The sequence below is a fragment of the Rhododendron vialii genome, chromosome 2a (genome assembly GCF_030253575.1).
Source record: "Rhododendron vialii isolate Sample 1 chromosome 2a, ASM3025357v1".
Classification (NCBI taxonomy): Eukaryota; Viridiplantae; Streptophyta; class Magnoliopsida; order Ericales; family Ericaceae; genus Rhododendron; species Rhododendron vialii.
Genome location: NC_080558.1, coordinates 32934179 through 32956071, shown reverse-complemented (window position 1 = coordinate 32956071; position 21893 = coordinate 32934179). Strand labels below are relative to the sequence as shown.

The 21893-nt window shown below is 38.3% G+C and overlaps 2 protein-coding genes and 1 long non-coding RNA gene across 3 annotated transcripts; 2 read left to right on the top strand and 1 right to left on the bottom strand.

Annotated features, from left to right (window-relative positions):
- Positions 1-10768: 10768 nt before the first annotated feature.
- LOC131316667 (uncharacterized) lies at positions 10769-13176 on the top strand. The gene is made up of 2 exons (XM_058346101.1): positions 10769-11140; positions 11998-13176. The coding sequence occupies exons 1-2, from the start codon at positions 11056-11058 to the stop codon at positions 12861-12863; spliced, it is 951 nt and encodes a 316-aa protein (XP_058202084.1). The 5' UTR covers positions 10769-11055; the 3' UTR covers positions 12864-13176.
- A 1583-nt stretch (positions 13177-14759) lies between these two features.
- Positions 14760-21863, bottom strand: LOC131316666 (CSC1-like protein ERD4). The gene is made up of 6 exons (XM_058346100.1): positions 21183-21863; positions 18584-18729; positions 17854-18129; positions 16701-17545; positions 15941-16200; positions 14760-15337 (listed from the first exon to the last, which is right to left on the bottom strand). Exons 1-6 carry the CDS (start codon positions 21454-21456, stop codon positions 14964-14966), a joined length of 2175 nt encoding a protein of 724 aa, XP_058202083.1. The 5' UTR covers positions 21457-21863; the 3' UTR covers positions 14760-14963.
- On the top strand, positions 15197-16627 carry LOC131316668 (uncharacterized). Its single transcript, XR_009197221.1, has 2 exons — positions 15197-15337; positions 15941-16627. It is a non-coding gene; the product is annotated as an uncharacterized LOC131316668 (long non-coding RNA).
- Positions 21864-21893: the final 30 nt, after the last annotated feature.

Here is a 21893-nt window from a genome sequence, read left to right as displayed (position 1 = left end):
AGAGGAGACCCCTATTTATACACAATGGGTTTCTCTCTCCTCAAATATCTAAAAACATACTATAAGTAGCAACTATTCCATAAATGGAAAGTCCAAAAAGTAGCAAAATATCTGGTCGGAAGCTCTCCGTATTGATACAGAATAAGCAAAGTATCGATACCACATCGTTAAGCTGAAAAGGCCAATCTCCCGTAACAATCCCGTATCGATACAGATTATGGCCGTATCGATACGGGAAGCTCTGCTTGGAAAGGTAACAAACGCGTATCGATACGGTCCAAAATCCGTATCGATACGGGGAGCTTATCTCTGGTCTTCAGGCCAGACTCCAAAACTTGACACCCGACGACCGTTGGCTTGCCCGATGCTCCTCGCCTTCGTTCTTTGGTCACTTTGGCACAAGTTCCACCGAGCGATGAGTCTTGAATTAACTTGGGGGATGACTTTGCACTCAAAATACGCCTTTTAAGGGCGTTTTGGCTGAAACACTAAACAAACTACCTTACGAGCAATATCGGCTAAAAACGACAAATAATAGCTAAAAGCACTTCTAACTAACGGACTTAAGCACCACGATCAAGCAATCTTAGGTGCGTATCAATACTTACAAGCAAACGACTGACAACGATGGGGCCAGACTAGTGTATCAAGCCATAGCTAAAGTAGAACATGAGAAGATGCATTACACGCCTATGATGAAATGGTTATTGGGACTTTATCGCCTACAAACCCAGCTTTTAGGGTGCCAAAAAGCCATTGATATCTATCTTAACTGGGCCCAATATGTTGAACTTTGGAATAGGGTCATGGTGGATGGCAACATTGGACAGGCCGCACCAGCACCAGCACCAGAACCTAACCCTGCAAATGAACCTGTTCCAATACCCCCAGTACCCCCACTTGAGCCATTCCCTGAGTTCTTAATCCTACCCCCACCCGAGCCTATAGAACTAGAGCCTCAAGGGGAGCCAGCAGGGATTCCATTAGGGGCAGCGGGGAATCCAATAGAACTCAATGAAGACCCAGACGAGTCTGAGGAGGACCCTAAAAATGATTTTGAGGAGGATCCTGAAGAATGGGGCGATGCTTCCTTTGTGGGGTTAGTTACGGGGCCGATTGGTGGTGGTGGTGACTAGGTTATATGTGAACTGAAAGAAAGAAAAAAATGGGGAAGAAGAAGAGGGAGATGGACTCAAGTAGCATAAATACTATACTATAGATGATGAGTAACCGCAGGGTGGGCACTAGATATGGGTGGTAGTGTATCTTGGCTCTGACGTATTTTTGTCACGCTCTAACCCTCATGACATATTTTGTTATCATGCTAATAGTATGTTTTTGGCTGCATCATGTATTTTGGGGGGAAATGATGTATGCAGGAACACACATGGAAACGATGTATGTAGCAATCTTAATGCAGAACGAAATACAGTTAACCTTGTGTAAGTTGCATGTGTAGATTGCATTGATCTTTGCTATGCTATGTCTAACTTATGGTTTATTTAATCTTTGATCTTAAGGACTAAATTCCTATAACGAATAGTAGAGGATGGCCTTTAATTTCTGGCTATATCTAAAAATTGGGGACATGATTAAAAGAAAAAAATGTCAATTGCCTTTGAAATGCAAGTTTAGTTCAACTTTTAGTATTAAGAAGTTTCACAAGACGTACTCTGTTTTAGGATAACGTTTATAGTAATAGATTAGTGGAGTTTTCATGCGTCATTTGGTGATTATTGACGGTTGTTCCTATGAACAATGTATTCTTTAGCTTCCAAAGGAAATGGAAGTAGAAGAGCATGATTGCTAGCGATAAGCAATTCAAAAGAATCTTAAAATATTTCTATATAACTCTTAATGTCTAAGCTTTGGAAAGTATGAGAATTTGTGTATGGAGATATTTTATCTTGAGATGGAATTATGAAGGTATAGTATTCTTGTATACTATGTTTCGCTAGAGGTTTTAAAATTTGTTAGGACATTGATAAGTTTGGCAATAAAAGGAAGTTATTTAGAAATCCTAGATATTTGTCAATGGTAAGTTTAGTTTATGGGAAGAGATGGTGGTGGCTTGGACATAAAGAGTAATCAAAATTTGAAGTAAGAAGTTTCACTTTGTTGAATTTGATTGTCCTCCTATTATAATGCTAAACTTTTGAAAGATTTTATGTATCATAACTATGTAATGATCAATTGTGGTGTTTAACCATCAATTTGGTTACATAGATGACACATTCGAGACCTCAATGGTCGATATAGTTGTTCGAATGAATTTCTTGTATTCTCACAACTAATAATTCTGGATCGCCGCGAAAACAATCGAAATCATTCCCTTAGTTAAAGTCTAGTTGATTGACTATTCAGATAAAGAAGCTATGTAGGAAAAAGGAGCATGTAATCATAAGCAGGTATAGTCGCACTACGTTTAATTCCTAAGTTCAATCAAGTTTGGAGGACCAAATTTTTTAAGGTGGAGAGGATGTAACACCCCAATTTTTATAAACAAATAAGACGCTATAAAGAATTAGAAGACAATAATAATAGTAATAAGGAGCTAACTTTTAGCAGGCCACTTACCGTTAGGATTTAAGGAGGACGTCAATCGTGACTCAGTGTTTATTAAAGATTAGGGTATTTTTCTGTCTAGGTGGCAATTTTTATTAAACCCTACAAATTTCGCCCCAACCCTGTTAATAGCATCACGGCACGGGAGTGAGGCACGAGCCTTGCGAGACGGAAAGCCGCAAGGTGCAAAGAACAATCCAGAAAGAAGGGTACTAGGTATCCCTAGATTTTATAAGATATATTAAGATTGGATTAGACTAGATTTTATTAGATATTACATAGATTTTGCTAGATATTGTTAGATTGTATAAGATAATTCTAGATGGATATTCCTCGCTATTCCTCTCCCATAAAATCACATGGAAATACTTAGATTTTGCTAGATAATGAAAGATTATGTAAGATCCTTCTAGAATCTATGAGATACACTAAATCTTATTAGATATGGTAAGATTATTTTAGATTTTATTAGATTATTCTAGATATTACAAGATATGATAAGATTATGTTAGATTTTATTAGATAATCCTAGATAATTCTAGATCTTCTTTAGATATGATCAAGAGCCTTCTATAAATAGGCTTTCCCCCACCCTCCACGTCAAACACAAAGACAAACCCCAACCAGGAGAGAGAGAGCAAGAGGAAAGAAAAAGGAATTTAGAAGGTATTTTTCTTTCCCTCCTTTACTGTCTTACACGCACACACACTTGTGCACTTGTATGAATTTGTAAAGTATTTAATTTCTTCTTTATAAATCACAGCAAATAGAAAGTGGAAAATGGCTAATTGTACATGTGTATTGATTACATGTATACCTCTTATATTGTTGATCAATTTAGTTCTTTGCGAAACAAATGGATTCATAAGTATGCAAAATTGATCACATAAAATTATTGGGCTAAAAATGAACCGAGCTACTTGCATAGCTTGTGGCTCGGCTCGACTCGTTTTGTAATCGGATGGAACTTAAGCCTAAGTTTAGGGTTAGCTCAACACAATCTAAGGTGAGGTCTCATTTTGAAACAATAATTATTAGGGGTTCCCTTAGTTTGGGTAGGAGAAAAGATAAAAGTGAAGAAAACATAATTCTATAAAGGGACATTTTTTGAAGATCACTCATGTACTGGAAATAGAAAATTGGGGATTTGTACACTAAAAGACGTACTGTAGACCCAAAAATAATGAAAAGATATTTTACACTTAACGAGCAAAACATTAAAGTTTTATTAGTAGAATGATTAAATGGTTTAGCTTTAATATTTCTAATCGTTAATGTGTTATTCTAGGAATCGTTACACCTCGCTAGATTTTACGGTAAAATTTTGAAGGCAAAAAGGTGAGTTATGAATTATCTCTGTTACATGAATTTTTGTAAAGTTTATATTTTTAAAATTATGGTTATTTAACAATAAAGTTTTTTTGTAGCAAACATACCGTGGAATTATGATAATTTGAATAGTTCATAGAAAAAGTATTATCGATACATCCGAACGATGTTCCTGAATCTAGGAGACGTTAAAAATACTAGTCAGAACGTTATTATAAGGGCAGAATGGAAAGGGGCACAGCCGGGTGTCCAACTGAATTGATCAATTCATTTTATGCGCGTTGGGGGTCGCTCCCTCAGTACCGGCGATAATCGTAGGATGGTATCATATTATTATGTTATGATATGATATGTTATGTTATACACAGAATTATTTTGGTTATAGCTCAAGCTATAAAAAGCTAAAGTTATGGTAAAGGTTACAGTATAAGCCATGAAAAACTGAAGTTATGATTCCTGTTTTTCTCTGATAAAAAGGATTTTTAAAATTTCTTGGTGGGTCATGTAACCCTGATAATTCATAATCTCACACAAGCAGTGGCTTATGTTTGTTGAAATCTTTCTTTTCAGGTAATCAAAAATAGTAGAAGGATGGGCCGAGTAACTATACCATTAAGCTTATGTCGCAGTTATGTAGTGGAAGGGAAACGGAAAAATGTAGCTCATGTCTGCGTTATTAAAAAGAAAATCTAGTGACTTTTATTTTTATAGATCACTTTCGCAAATGTTAAGTCTATTTCTTTTTCTTTTTTTAAAAGAGCAATAGAGGCCTTTGGTGAGACAGACTCACTGGCCGGCCACGATATTCAAATCCGCTGGATTTGGGTCGTGACATGTATTGCCACCCCATGCGTTATAGTGAACTCTCTTCACTTGGGTCTCTGCATTACCACACCATGCATTGCGGGACCCTCTTGAGTCTCCACATTACCACACCTTGCGTTGCGGAACTCCCCTATTCAAATTCCCAACTCACGCACACACGTACGCGCCGTCAATCCATATACAAGCAAACAACATTCCTTAGTTCTCATTCTTTCATTCGTCATCATACAAAGCAATACAAATATTGTAAATATGCCACATTATACATTGACAAATACGCAAGTTCACGTTATTCCTCTAAGTATATCACAAACGTCCTTTGTCACGTACTGAACCCACAAATAACTCTACGACGCCCCACCCGCTAGGTTCTAAACTAGAATCTTATAGAACAAATACCAAAGGAATTTAGAAAGATCAACGAGACGAATCACAAGGATACGAGTTACCCAACTCTCATCTAGACTATTAGGCAAGCCCCCATTGGCCAATTATGCACCCCACGATATACCTTATAGCCTACGATACTCGATAACCATTCTACTGTATGCTTTCCAACTCACCAATTACCATGTCATGCTATAGCACTTAACAGGTCTATATCGTTCATTGAGACATGTACAGATCATCACATTGACCCCAAATCTTATAAACCCAACAAAATTCATATTTTCCTCAATTCCTTACATTTATATAACTTTTAATGAATATCCAAAAAATACGGGTCTTTACAATTCGAATCTGGGTCGGATGACTTTCCTATCCATTCGGTATTGGAAGTTATCATTTCAGTGTCCAGGAAGTCATTAATTGCGTGTCTGAGAAGCCCCATTTGTAGTGGTGTAGGTGCCATGTACCGATCATTGTGCGATACAGAGGAATGGACAGGACGTTTTGCATGCACTGGTTCAGGCTATTGATTGAGGCATCCTTTCGCTACCCCCTTTAGGGGCACGTGTCGCCGCATGATTGGTTTGTTCCTGAACCACCTTTGACACCATTTCAGAGCAGTGACCTCTCGCTCACGTAAGCGCCCTTTGATGTCCTTTCAAAACACGTAGTGTTGCCCGAGAGGGGTAATTCGAACGGTCGCTTTGTTTCCTGCGAAGAGTCATTATGAATCCCTCTGTCTATAAATACCAAGGGAGAAAGAGATATGCCATTTTTTCAACTCATGTTCCCTCTCTCTCTTTTTTTGCAGCAAGGGCGATTTTCGGCGAAGGAGTGACCCATCGCTTGTTTGTTTTTTTGGTGAAGATCAAGCCTCATTCTCGACTCCATAACTCTAGATCTTCATCCCTTATGGTGAGTTCTATATTATTTTTGAGTTTTTCCTTGATTATTCTTAGTTATTTATTTGGTTTAGGGCAGTATTGGATGTACACAGAAAAACTTCCATGAACGTTTATGGAGTTTTCTGGCGAACTCCCCCGTCATTCCTCGCTACATCGTGACCTGATTTTGAGTTATCGTATGTTAGAAATGATGTCAACTATTTCCAAATATCATTAAATGGTCAACACCCTGGAATGGATGGCCACATTCCGTGCCTAATACAACATTCTGGAAGGGGCGTTCTTGTTGCTCATGCCCAAAGGATTCAAACCGATTGAGACTCTGTTGCAAAGGATATACATGCCCGTCCTTGCCATTGTTAAGGGCGGAGTCTAGTTCCCTTTGAACTTGTTCTTTTGTAGAGTGTTTTGCATGCTAAAGATCACGACCAGGAAGGTTTCTGCCATCTTCCGAATTGTAAACAGCAACTTGATTGGTTGCTATAATGTGAATCAGAACAAGCCGACAGGCTGTTAAAACCTAGCTTTGTGCCCTGGCAATGCATATCGACTAATCCATGGGCTTCCAGTCAAAGACCAAAGCATTAACGATTGGCTAATGGTGCGAGGAGATTTCAATTTCAGTCCAAAGAGCTATCCTGAGCAAAGTTGGAGACTCCTCGGGAGTTCTTGGATTTGGGTAAGCTTTACTCCTCCATCACTTTTGTCTCCATGCGATTTCATTTTATTCAATCCTTGTAACATCCCTCCACACTTCAGGGTGTTATTGCATACTTTTGAACTATAGGGAGCGTATCCACATATGACCCAAACCATAGGGGGTCAAAGTGGACTTTTGATACAGGCTAAGACCTGCAAGTTTAGGATAGTCCCGGCCACTCGACCGGGAGTAGTGGATGTCATTTGACGCTACTAATCGTGGATGCCACTCAATGAGACCAAGCGACATGCTTGATTGTAGGAGGAATCACTCACTCCAAGCAAGACACTTGCACAATACTTAATAATCAACTCAAATCCCCCTTTCATTCATGGCTAAAGCCTAAAATAAAAGACAACTAGACTCATGAAAAAATGACAGAAAAACTCATAAAAGTACTACAAAAATAACTAGAATCTTTGACTAGAAGTTAGAAAGACACTTCAGCACAATAATAATAATACGTTATTTCCCATAAGCATTAATATGCTCCTGCTTCATTATCCCTTTCTTCGTAAAAAAAACTTGCCCTCAAGTTTTCGTGGCTTTGTGGCGACGACAAGGCAAAGGCGCTTCTTCCTCTCTCTTTTTGGATGGAACAACTTCTTTCGCAATGAATAATAATTTCTCCCTCTTCATCTCCTCCACTTTTGGGAACAACTTGATGGATTCGCCGTTCATCTTCAATTCATAAACATTCTTCCTTCTTTGATAATTAATATCTCTGTCCCACTACCATGGATGACCCAACAAGACATCGTATGATTTCATTGGCAAGACATTACACCAAATCTTGTCATAATATTAGCACTCAGTTGAAAACTCCACCAAACAACGCTTAGTTATAGGTACTCATAATCCTTAATTCACCCAAATGAGGCCTAGCGAGAAATTCGGTTGACAAATTTAAGAATGAGACCAATTGCTGAGAACATAGTTACCTTGAATCCCTAAATCCATAATGAAGAGGAACTCAAACCCCTGAATGATGCCATAAGTCTCAAAAAGTTTGGTGCACTGTTCATAGACGGATTCATCTATCCAGTTGGAATCATCAGACTTGTGTTTGTTTGAAACCCAAGTTGGACTTTGTTGGGTGTTATGAATTGGCAACAAAGAGGTTAGCTCTCCCAATGCAATGCCCTCGTCTTTGGGGTCTTCATCGTAAATAGGAGGATTGGATCAATCAATCTTGGCTGGCATAGCTGCAGTTTTGCAGCATTTGCTGTCATCATAAATATCATCAGCATTGAAATTAAGATGACATTGATCATAAACCACTGAACCAAAATATTGATGTCTTTAGACAATTAGGAATTCTTCTTCAGTGTACTCATTATAGATTGGAGGCAAATTCTAATTCACCAGTGGTTGTGAAATTGTAGAATTTTCATCCAAAATGATTTCTTCGAACGCATGATCTTTCCTTAGTCTTCCATTCACACGCAACATTTTATCTCCAAATGCTACGAGATGAAAACTCAACAGGGTAGGATCACCACTTTGATACCAATTTGACACAAGCCGAGACCTGCCAATTTAGGATAGTTCTAGGATGCCACTCGACGCAACTAATCGTAGATGCCACTCGACGCAACCAAGCGGCACGCTTGATTTTAGGAGGAGTCATTCACTCCAAGCAAGACACACTTGCACAATACTTAATAATCAACTCAACTCCCCTTTTCATTCATGGCTAAAGCCTTGAATAGACATCTTGGAATATCTCTTCAAGAATAGGAATAAAAGCAATTACACTTTCAAGACTCTAAATACATGCTAAACAAGACTTTGACTCCAAAACTACTAGGAAGACTCTCAGAGAAAATAATAGACAACTTGACTCCTGAAAAATGTGATAGAAAAACTCATAAAATAAATACAAAAACAACGAGACTTTTTGACTAGAAGCTAGAAAGACACTTTATCATAATAATAATACGTTATTTTCCATAAGCATTAATGCACTCCTACATCAACTTCGCCCCTGTATCGATCATTAGCATTCTTAAATTAGGCTTGGACAATCTCAAGCACAAGTATTCATATCTATAATCCTTAGCGTGCTTAAATTGGGCTTGGACTTGGGGAGAGATTCTTATGATAGATGTAAATTTACTATTGTAAGGTTCTGGGGAAAAAATATGAGGTTAAGTGATGGGAAAATGAAATTGTATATTTGTCTAAAACTATGTTGGCCAAACACATTTCATATCAAGCATGCAAATCCAGTTATTCAAGAGAAATTTCAATATTCGAGTATACAAATAGTTCACAATATTATTTTTAAAACAGAGTACGCCAGTGATTTTTTAAAATTTTTGTATCTTATCAACATAAGAGAAGTTGAACGGAAGAAGTTTCAAGGTTACACAACTCCAAAAAAAAAAAAATGGAACATTAAAAAAAGGGAATCTCAAACTAAAATTTCGAACTAAAGTTTTGAAAATGATGAGTTATTCTGAAGGTGATTAACTCACTCCAATGTATGCCTATATGAAGCTTAGCTCGTGTACAATGTTTATAACTCGAGTCATAGATAATATTATTTTCTCACAGGTTTTAACAATTAAACGTGAATATTGAATGGCGGTTTTTTTTTGGAGAAGAAGAGTTAGATTTCACATTTTTTATAATACTTTAAATGCCGTCATGAGGAGCATTTGAAAATTTGCTTCTACTTTCTTGCAATTAAAGTTCATTTCTTGTCTCTTCCACTGATATGAGATTTTCCAAATTTCTAACTTTTATTCGGATCATTCCCTCTCATCTCATGAGACATTTTACTTTGTCTAAATTAAAAGGGTATCGATAGAGCAGGCTAGTCCTCAAGGAGGCGAGCATAGCTATTAATGTCTTGATCTCCTAGTCTAGTTATGATCCAAAAGGGGCACCATCTCATCAGTAAGTATATATAATAGTGGTTTAGTGACTATAGGTCTAACGATCTTGTCCAAGTGCATGTTTTTTTTTTTTTTTTTTTTTTTTTAACAATGAAAATTTTATTAATCACAGCAAAATTACAAGAAGTAAAATTTACAGTGATTAAAAGGATAGGAAGACATGGCATCAAAACAAACAAAACACATTCCAATCGACACTCAATCCGCCCGCTAATCCTATGCCACTAACTACCCTAAGAGCCAACCACAAAACGAAACAACCTGCACAAACTACTTGAAAGTGACAACCAATCAAAAAGCCCACCAAAAGTAGCCCTAATAGCCACTCCGCCGCCCACCCACCCACCATCGCCATACGACACCACCGATGGAAACTTTGCACCAACAAGCAGAAACAAACCAACCGAGACATCGAAAGGATAGACCCGTAGATCAGATACACGACTCCGCATTGCCAGTTAAGCCGAAACCTAATACACCCAATAGTGTAAATCCTGCGGGAGCCACGTCAGATCGTCTATACCATGGAGCCCGTAAACCTGAAGCACCCAACAGTGCTATACCGATGACGACCCAGGAGCTGTAACGGAGAAAACTCACCGGAACCCACCACAACACACACGGCCCCCTCCACAACCGGAAGCACCCAAGTGCATGTGTTCAAATCTTAGGGGCTGAAATGTTAATTGGTCTGTTAAGTAGTATCTTTTCTGTTAGTATTTTCTTGTAATAGGCCTCAAAAATATGTGTACATTGGTTCGATGCATCCGATGAACGTAATAGGAATGCTGAACCATGATTGAAGCAAAAGAAAGTTTTTATTTTTATTTTTATTTTATAATGCTAATTCACAACACGTCAGATGCTACACATCTCATGTGTAACAAATGATGTGTTGTATCATACTATCATGTATGGCATGATTGTTTTTTTTTTTTTTTTTGGAAATCTTGGATTGGGGTGATTTAATATTGGTTCCCATGAATGGGAGATTGAGGAAAATTCATGGTGAATAGCTAAGGCGCACATGGGGCCACAGCTGTATGTAACCAACAGACAGATAGCCAATGAAAAAGTCAGACTACCCCTCCAATAATTGCGCAAAAGTAACTAACATTTTAACCAACTAACCATCTCTCCTCTCACATGAACAACCAAAACACAAACATTAGAATAAGTTCGAACTTCTAATTAACATCTTAAAAACATAGAGGGAGAGGAAGAGAGATTCTGCTTAAGCAAATTCTCTCTCTTTCTTTTGAATCTCTCTCGTCATTTTAGATTTGTAGATTTTTTTCCATTTTCTTATCAAATTTCCAAGAAGGCTTCTTCATATCTTAGACAGTATATATATACATATCTTTTGGAACATATAATTCCATTCTTTCTTTTTCTTTTTCTTTTTCTTTTTCTTTTTATCGTCTGATCGATCAGCAATATGAGTAGGCTTCGAGCAAATTCATCTCCTGAATTACTTCCTGCTTCGTTGGACACCAATCAGCATGTCGATTCCAGTTTAGAAGGTGAATTATCCCTCCCTAGCTTCCCTCCCACACGTTTGTTTATAAATTTATATATTTCGTGCCCTGAAGAAATTTGATAAACATTTGGTGTATTGGAAAATCAAAATGCAATGCTACATATACAGACAACATGGCAATTAAGAAACTTGCAGAGAAAAGTTAATGTGGGAGTCAAATTCATTCCTAGTCTCGGAACACCGACTTGAATTTGGAGCACCCGTGGATTTTTCTGTCCGATTTCCTTTACATCTTTCTTCTGCCTTGTTCGTGTCATTTTTCGGGAAATTTTACATCAATGCAATAATTGGCAAGCTGCTCTCATTGTTTTGCTTCAATTTTCTTGTTACATAGTTTGTTTAGCACATGCATGAGACCAATTCCAACATTGCAAAATGCTAACTTGAGAATGTAGACAACAAATTGCGTAAAGGAGTATATCAAGCTTGTTATTTTCCAAACATGAGAATGCAGAAAACTGAGAAACCACAAACCAGATATGATTCCTCAAAATCAAACAAACAGAACAAACTTGCAATGTCTGTTTCGTTTTCTTTTTCTATTTTATAGGGGTGTTGCACCAACGGCCAATTTATGATTAAACTGAGATGAAAATAAATCCTTCATTTTTTATGTGCAGAGAATTGATGCTATAGCTCTTTCGTTTTTTTCGCCACTGGTTTAAAATTGAGCCTATTAAAACTATATATCAAGATTCTGGAACATTCCAAACATGAGGATATGCCAAAAAAACCAGAAACCACATCTGTACTAAATGTGCTCCCTTTAGCCTTTTCCTTCTCCAAAAATATTTGTTCAACCTCCTATATCTTTTTGTCTGGTTCTGTTTCTTCGTTTAGGTGTGGCTGCAACTGTCAAATTGCTACTAAAACTTCTCCAAGATCACAAAGAATCGTGTGCGAAAGAGCAAAATGACAGCCGGAGAATGCTAAGGGTGGCCGGAATGATGACGATTCTCGACAACGTCAAAACCCGTATTCAAACATGTCAGTCTTTCGGCAAAAAAGGCGAAAAGGCTGAGCTAAGGCGGTGCAACACTGATCTCCATAGGCCTACCAACGTCCCAAGGGACCACAAAAAGCCCACGGAGCAAATCGACGAGAAAGAGAAGCTAAGAAGAGAGCTAAATGCAAGCTTAGCAGCGCGAAAGAGCCTTGAGTGCATGTGTTCAAGTTTGGGAAAGGAGAAAGAGATTATGGCAGCAGAGTTAGCTAGAAAGGTGCATGAATTGAGTGGAATGGAGGAGCTTGTTAGCGACTTAAAAGCACAAAATGAGAACTTATTGGGAAAAGTCCAAGAATATGCTTTAGAGCACAAAGAAAAGAAAACTTGCTTCGGGGGAGACAATAATGCAGCCCTAGAAAAGAGAAACAAGGAGTTAACAGAGAAACTTTTGAGGTCGCTCGAGGGGTATAAATCGAAGAGCAGGAAATTGAAGGAGGCGTTAGAGGAAAAGGCAACGATCCATGCCACGATGGAGGAAATGGGAGTTGAAATTGGAACAGGTTTGGAGAGAATTAGAGGATTTAAAAAAAAGATGGCGAAAGGGAGCGAGCAATCGGCGGAAATTGAAGAGGAGATTTCGGAGTTGGAGCATATGTTTGAGTGCTTTCAAATGAAGCTGTACAAACATGGGCAAAAGAAAGTGAAGTGTGTTAAGCCAAAAGGGGAGATCAGTGCTTGTAAGCCTTCTATTCTTGCCTGAGAAGAAATGGTAATTTTGCTTTGCTGTTTTCCTTTTAGAAGGAGAGAAAGCATGACCAAAAAGACACCCTCTATGTTGTGCAAGTATGAATAAAGGGGAGTCAGCTGAAAGGTATCAAAATAGGAGTGTGATTAGTGATTTTGCACACTGTTGATGTGCAATTTATTTCTCAGTTTGTAGCCTTTGTGCTGTCCCCATAAATTAAGGGGAAAAAAATACTAAGTTTGCCAGGTTTCTAGGAAGCCAAACGAAGTCAAAGAAAATGTTGACAAACTGATTCTGCTCTTTTTGTACATCAGATGATTGCAATTTATTTTTGCCTGTATGTCACATATCGCATACTGGAACTAAAAACCTCATCAACTGCTTACGCAACATAAGAAATTCCTGTATCTTTGGTGGGAGATCTAGATGTGCACCTGAAATGTTGGATGGTATAGATGAGTACATTAGATCTCGTGTTTATTCTTGGAAAGTGATTACTAGTTCAGTGGAGAACCAAAGCATGTGTGAGCTTTGGAAACTTCCACGTAGAATTTTTGGGCCTGGTATTCCCAGAGTTTTTGTAGAGTGATGTAGTGTGTAGCTAGGTTACTTGTACAGTTTGTTTGGAAGGGTGTTTTCCCTGTTGTTTTGGGTTCTATAAAATGATCTATTTTAACAAAAAAAAAAAAAAAGCATAAGTCTGGTTCTCGATGTTAGGCACGGTGGACCTCCTCCATTTAGCCGGTCGGGAGTTCAACTCTCACCCACTCCTTAGATGTAGTACTTGCCCAAAAAGGAAAAAAAAAAGAAACAGAACAGAAGTCTGGGCTTTAATGAACCCTTTACCAACACCAAGGAAATGAACTTGTTTTGTGGTCTCCCAAAAGTACTAAATCTGCTAGCGTGGGGTCATTGGTGGCTCGCAGCGGCGTTTCGGATCCCCAGCGAGCTACTTCTCAGGCCGTTTATGAGGGTTGAATTGGTGGTCTCTCGGCGTTCATTATCGAGTTCTGTGTACTCATAGGGCTAGCAGCGGGGGTCGCTAATGTTCTCTCTGGTGGTGGTGGTTGCTAGCTGGGTGGAGGTGGCCGGTGGGTAGGGTGGCGAAGGTGATGATGAGAAGTTTTGGCTAGGGTTAGGTTTTGGAATTTTCTTGGGTTGGGTTTGGCCCATTTATTGTATGATTGTGCTGTTTAAGTGTGTTGGGCTTGGCCTATGGATATCAAGAATACTTCTTGAAAATCTTTGGTTGGATGTACTCTTTATCAAGTATTCATTAATACTTTTTTGCCAATAAAAAAAAAGGAGAGGAACCAAACCACCAATGAAGAAGAGCATTTTGTGCGACGTAAAATGAGCCTCACAGGGTGGCCATTCACTTTGTAAATTTATGTGTTCAACAACGTCTATACAAAAAATCAAGATGGTTGAATATCAATATGAGTTCGATCAACACGTATTGGTATCGAGAGAAAAGGACTGTCAATCTATTTTCTTCGTGACAATTATGTTTTCGTTCAACCAACCCGTCAAAACATTAACTACTTGATTAACCATGCATGCCGCTAACTGATCCAATCCGACGTTCTAAATATACCAATGTAAATTACCCCCTGGGTTGCAAACCAACACACTCCATAGCACCAAAGACATGTAGAACTAGAACTGGAGTAATTCGAAATCGTGCACGAAGAGTTGCAATGAACCCATCAGAAAAGCACGTAGCAATCAAAATACCAGGAATCATAAGTTTTCACTTCCGTTACCTAAGCATTTCCAATTCCCTCATCGTCTCGGTTGCAAAAGAATGAAGTCAGAATCAGAATACCACAAAAATTGAAATGATAACTCATTTGATTATCAAACATATTCAATAGGGAAAACTAATAACTCGAATGATTTCAACACAGGTTGAGAACAATCCACTCAATTTAGCACAGAAAACAGGCAGAAGACGATTTCAAGTCTTCCAGAATCACACACAAATAGTTACAGCAGAAGCACACGAAAGTAACTTCCTAACGCTAATTACCAACAAATATAAATGTACCAGGCCAAGTTCAGATTCTACAAAGTTACCAAACACAACCAGAGGGAAATATACAAATTCACATTTCAGACAAAGGATTGTGACCTTGAAACCTGAGACGCCGCATCTTCAAACTGATCTTCATCAACCTTCTCAGCATTCAAGCTCGGTGGAATGTAAGACCTGAAGACTTGTTCCATGTTTGGAGTTTCCTTCAATTCGCGACAAGCGACTTCAAGAGCAGTTGCTTGGAAGAAACGGTAGAATTTCTTGCTACAAATGAAGGCAAAGATCAAGGACAGTATGGGAAGCGGAATTATTAATGGAGTGTAGTAAAACTTCTTTATTCCGAAGTATCCGAACATGGTGACTTGGAACAACACCAAAGCAGCTACGAGGCGAGTGTGTATGTGGGGCCACATCTTCCCGTAGCTCTCATACGAAGGAACATACACTTTAAGTGCCTAAAACAAGTGGAAAGAAACAAAAGTGAACAATAAGTCAGATAAGTATAAAACATGTCTTTAATTAAATCTGATACAAACAAAATGAAGAAAGACAAACATATCCTGCTAGAATGGAAGAAAAAAACAGCAAGCATCTTTTTTCACTCCTATTTTTTCATCTCTTTGTTTTCGTTTTTCCTGTTTTCGGGAAGAGAGAGAATAAAAAGTTTGTAAAAACATGTGTTCATTAAGCACAAAAACAGTTTCCGAGATATGTTCTCAAAAGCAGATCCCGAAAACACTTTGCCAGCCAAGTTTCCTGTGTTTTGTGGAGCAAGAGCTAAACAGAACTGGTTTGTTGTCTTCCTAAAATTTTGAATTAGATGTCATGTGAGTAGGGCAGCTAAACTATATGGGAAAATGAGGCCAAGGACATGTTTTGATAATTAATACTCGCCAAGGACATTTTCAGCATTAACAATTGTTCTTAGCATGTCTTTGGAGGGTATTAATTATCAAAACACGTCCTGGGCCGTCATTTTCCCAAACTATATCAGAAGCCCAAACATGTCAATGATTCTAGATAAAAACTCAAGAAATGGAAAAAGTTGTTGTAGTTGCCTGATTCCGAAGAACAAGCCAGCCAATAGCAAAGTACAGCGCGCCAAATGGAATAATGATAGGAGCTATGATAGAGTAGCAGAGGACAACGGTGATGACCAGCAGATCGCTGGGTACCCTAGTTGCCAAACCGAGATCCCCTGGAGTCCAAGCTGCTTTAAGCTCATCTTCAGTTTTGCAAAGGTACTTCCTCTTCAAATGGTAAATGATCAAAGGAACTAATCGAGATAGCTCCAGCCCGTAGCCAACAAAGAACCTGAGATGGAAAAAATAAGCAACTCCCTCCACTTGTCATATTGAAAGGAAAATACACACATCTGCTTTCCTTTTGTCCAAAATGACTGATACAAACCACAATACTTGCCATACTTCCATAACGAGGAGAGGGAAAGTTAATGAATGGTCGGGTGGGATATAATTATAAGGGTAGTGAATGTCGTACTCCTCTTTTTCATAAACTTCTTTTCCACACATGAAAAGACATCCAATACTAACATGTAATTTGACATGCTAAAAACTGATACCACAAAACATTATTGTTGTGATAGTATTATATGGATTTGCAGCAGTAGAGATCAGAATTTGGTAATGATGTAATCTTGTCAAATAATTTTAAACCTATTCTGACAAAACTAGCAACTGCCCAAATTTGTCCATCCAATTATAACGTGTATTTGGGCATGCATGAAACTGAGCTATCAAACCCTTCTGTTAAAACTAGCTAAAGGAGTAAAAAGGGGAAATATGTGAGCTTACTTAAGGGCCACAAAGGTCAGGAAGAAAGTTGCATTTGCTGGCAGGCTGGTTGCTAGTATGTCAACAACAGAGTTTGGATCCTTCTCGATGTCCTTTAAGGAATCAAACAAGGTCCCACCCACTGTAACTCCAATAAAAACATTAAACACCGAAAAATAGAAGAACTTTCCTGAGGCAGCCCTTTGCGCATGACTCTCCGAAGGAATGCCTTCTTCCTTTGATAGAAACAACAGAAACTTTGGCAGCAAAGCCAGAAAGATGATGAGTGCAATCTGAGGCAAGTATGCTTCCAAAACCGTCTTAATTGCAACAATATTAACAATGGGTTTTATAAATGGGAGGATCTTCTTTAGATTGGCAAGTGTTGTGACTGCAGAGACAAGCCCGATCGGAATCATGTAAAATAAGATGGTCAATGCGACAATAACATAGACCAAAATCTGTCTTATCTGTCGCTCATAAAAGTTTTTTGGAAGATTAGGCCATATCAGTTGGCGGGCCTCAGGAGCATCCATGACCGTCCATGTGTCAACCAGCCGGGCATGTGGACTCTGAGCTGCAGAAGCTGCAGCTACCCTGCTGGTGAAGAATACCAAAGCTGAGGCTTGCTGTTTCTCTCCAAGAGTGACCTTTTGTTCAGCTTCTAATTTTGACACCGATTCGTTGATTTTCTGATTGTAGTACTCTATGGAATCTACTTTTTCACCAAGAAGACCAAGGAAACCAGTTTTATTTGTTGGTTTAGTCCCTTCAGGTTTCCCAGTTTTCTTTGACTCAGCATATACAGCTTCAGCGTGTGCAAGCTTCTTTTTGTACCCCTCCAAATCTTCCCAAATCTTGTTGACCTGTAAAAATTCAAATATGTATGACCTCGTCATATGGGGTGGTCTGAATTTTTACTCAATGGATCACACCACCAAAAAGAAAAGATTAATAAGAAATTATAAGTGCATGTTAGGCCTTGGGTGATGCTTAATCACTATCCATTGTCATTGACTAACCCCAGAGGATGGGGGTCAGGGTCGCGGACCATTTGGATGTAATTATCAAGCTTAAGAAATCAGACCGCCAAAAAAATAACTAGTTAAGATCAATCGGAAAGAGAAGTGAAGCATTGATAAATGGTCAAGTGTAAGTCACGTGAATTAAATACCTTTTTGTTGTTTGTGACCACCATTGATTTGTAATATGTATCTGGATAGATTGCTTTGAAGTATGAATCAACCTGTTCCTTTCTAGTTTGACCTTCAGGTGGAGGAGGAATGTCTCGGACAAGAATAGTAAATTGTTCAGGCCTCACCTCAGGAGACATTAGAGCGGCAGCTCTCAGGTCAGAAACATGGTTGTATGCCTTCCACAACAGGTAATACGCAACAAAAGAAACCCAGTAGGCTGCTATCAGGAATGCCCACAACCTCAGACTCTTTTCCTGAAATCCACAAGGAAATCGTAAGAAAGGAACTAAGCTTATAGCAAGTTCAGAAAATTAAACCACACGGATATCCTACTCCCTCTCCCATTTTTTAGTCCCTCTTAGCTGTTCAACTTTTTTAGTGATTTGCTACAGAAATTTTCGGAACCACATGAACTCAATTCATAAAACTTTTCAACTCGCACAATCTTTTGGGGACATCCCAGCTTGCAAAGATGGAAAAATAGAATGGGATGAAGGGAGCATTTAACTACTAATATAATCATGAAAACAAACAATGTACTTTGACACTTGCTATTCTACGATACTATCATGGAATTTAGATGTGGAAATGAAATAGCTACTTCACATTTTTCAACAATCTGTATTTATAACGACTATCAAAAGGGCACAAAACTATCTAGAAGTAAAGAATGGTGGCACAAATTCATGAACTAGCTATGCAACTTACTTCAATATGTCCCATGGATAGTTTGTCAAGGTCATTGAAAGTCCCCTTGCTTGTGACGTTGCTTGACTTCATAACATTGTCAGTGGCAGCCAATGGCAGAAGAACTGGTAGGAGCACAACCCCAGATAAAACCAATATCCCCAACACTGAAACACATAGAATGAAAATGAAAATTGAGAATGACATAGACTTTTCAGTGCAAGAGAGTGCAACAAGGTCACGTGTCAGTATGAAATCCCATATGGTGCTTAGCTACAAATAATCAGCCTTCTTATCTATATTCGTGATGCTAACCAATTATGTCAGCTCTAGACATTGTCCATACAAGTAGGCACCGGAGACAAATAAAACGAGCTCTGGATTATAATTCCTAGATATATTGGTCATTCCAATCCTTGGGGCAAACTTACACATTGAGATACCCATCCACGTACACAACATGGATGTATAATAACACCTGACGTAACGGCAGAATATTCCTAGGCTTCGTCCATTAGTTCAGTTCCAGTGAAAGTGTCTATTTGTAAAGTGTATACTCGGTTTGCAAAAGTATCATGGTATCAGACATCTCTAGGCTATCGCATCTCTCTATCGAAGCACCTCTCTGCCAAGAGAGCAACATTCACTCTTTTCTCAGCCAACAGGTTCTATTTCTCTCCCAAATGGCTCATCTCTTTGCACGTAATTCCAAGGCTTCATTCATTAGTTCAGTTTACGTAACCAAAATTTTCATGTGTTATTGGAAATTTGGAAATGCCATCTCTGCAAACCTACAAAGAAAGTGAAAGCTCTTTGAAAGTCGACTGCATAAACAACAGAAATTTCGGCAAGTTATTTAACAAGTAATCTGGGAATTCTTCGCGTGCTGCAAATTTTTACGCCAGAAGAACAGCATTTCCATAAGTTACATATGCAAACTCTTCCAGTAAAGAAAAATTCTTCATCGAGTAGAGAAACGTCAGTGCAAGAAGAGAATCATAAGTTTCAATTCAGTCAAACAGGATACAATAAAAGATTTCAGTAATTTCTTTCGCTATGATCAGTTTTCTAGGTGGAACCGTGGAGAACTTAAAATAATTCTACAACGACGAAATCATTCATCCAGGTTTTGGTTATGACTGGCAAATTACTTCGTTGGAATTTTCTTTATCAACTGATTTAGATGAGAGGCATTACAGGTTTAATGCGTACGTTAGCCCCGGACACCTGAGATATAAAAAATAAAAAAAAAGAAGGTACATGTTTACTACCCATGTCACCATGTGCAAGAAGAGAATTATAAGTTTCAATTCAGTCAAACAGGATACAATAGAGATTTCAGTAATTTCTTTTGCGTACTTTGGCCCCGGACACCTGAGCTATCAAAAAAATAATACACGTTTAATACCCATGTCACCATGTGGTGGTACTGGTAGTGACTTGACCGCTAAAAAATTGCAGTCATTGACCATTTCGCCATAAAGAATCCAACCAATAAGCTCAACGATACCCCTAAATATTTGGTTCACCAGTAGACTTGTAATGAAAAACTTTTAACTTTGATGGTGTAAAATTGATACGGAAAAATACCAACCCTGCCTGAATTTTAGAATTAAAACCACTTTACATGTTATAAGCACAGATACGTAGGGAAACTAAAGACAGCAATGGTTATTTGAGTAATAAAATTGAAACTGGCGACCTAAAATAGCATAACAGAACAAATAAAAAATTCCAAATCATGTTTTTAACATTGTCATTTTTTTTTACTACAAAACAGTTCCAAAAAAACTCTAAACATACTTTTAGAAAATCCAGAAAAGTGAGTTGTTTTCAGCATTTTTCTACAATCAGTTCATCCAGAAAATGAAAACTAAATAGAAAACTAAAGAATCTATACAAGCAGGGCCATACTTTTTTCCCACAACAGAAAATTTCGGGTCACCAAACGAATGTGAACTAGCTAACCCAATTAAATTTCTATATTTGTTCAGAAATTGGGGGGGGCGGGGGGGGGGGGGGGGGGGGGGGGGGGTGGTCGGGAAAGAAAAAGGGCTAGAAAGAAATCCTACTTTTTAAATTGACATGAGTATAATTACAATTTGGGGTAAACACGCACTACTTTCTGAAAAGCTTCTGCACATTTTTTTCCCAATATATAGTTTATCCAGATCACAGAACCAAAAGACACCCAAAATCAACTTCACAAAAGAAAGGAAAAAAAAATAAAATACCCACATGCCCAAATTGCTAGTCCACTACAAAAAAAAAAAATCATGCAATTTTTTTATCGAAAAATAAAATACTGTGGTACATTATTTTTTGAATTTATTTACACATAATTAAAGTACTTCTTCAGTCCTTCAATTTGATAGCGTAAAGTAATCCCAAAAAAATATTGCGCGAAGGTATTTTACTTTCTGATTCGAAATTTACACAAGTTTTTGCATAGGACAAGCAATTCGCCGACGGAATGAATAACATTCTGAAAAAGAAATAATTAGAGTGAGAAATTTTTTTTTTTAAAAAGTACACATAGAAATAGAAATAATTAGAGTGAGAAATTAAAAAAAAAAAGTAGACGTAGAAAAGGAGTGAGAAATTAAATAGATAAACCAACCAGTGGAGAGGAAGACGAAATAGACAGCAGTGTCGACACCGGACATGGCAATAACGTCATGCTCGGAGGAAGAGAGTGCCTCCCGGATCCAAGAAAACGGGTTTCGGGTCCTCCCCGACCCGCCTTCCCACGGATCCAACCCCCTAAGTATCCGGTTCGGGTAGTACACCTCCTTGTTACCGGGTTTCCTAGACAGCCATGTGAATAACAGCATCAGAACCACGAATAGTATGAACGACGTCGCCAGAGACGTCAAGAAAGATGCGAAATCCATCTCCTTCTTTCTCTCTCTAAATCAGAGTTATTTCTCCTTCTCTCTCTCTATAAACGCAACAGACTGTATGTATCTTTAATCTTTAACCTTTAGTAGGAGTATTAATGATTATTATGGAGGGGGGGAGGGGTAGAGACCAGAAACTAGCCGTTACTGTAGATGGAAGTAACCGTTGGTTGGTTGAGATGGGGATATAATATAAAGGAGAAAAAATTGACGGTTTTCAGTGTATGATGCAAACAAAAGTAGGGAATATGATTTTTGCTTTGTGGAAGGGAGAGAATATGAGTGTGGATTTTATAATGGGTTTGATTAGCTGTGTTCTGTGATAGGTGGGGTTACACGGGTTCCACACTGTTTTTTTTTTGTTCTTTTTTTTGTTTTAAAGGAGAGAGAGAGTGAGAGAGAGAGAGAGAGAGTAGGGGTGAGTTAAGCAA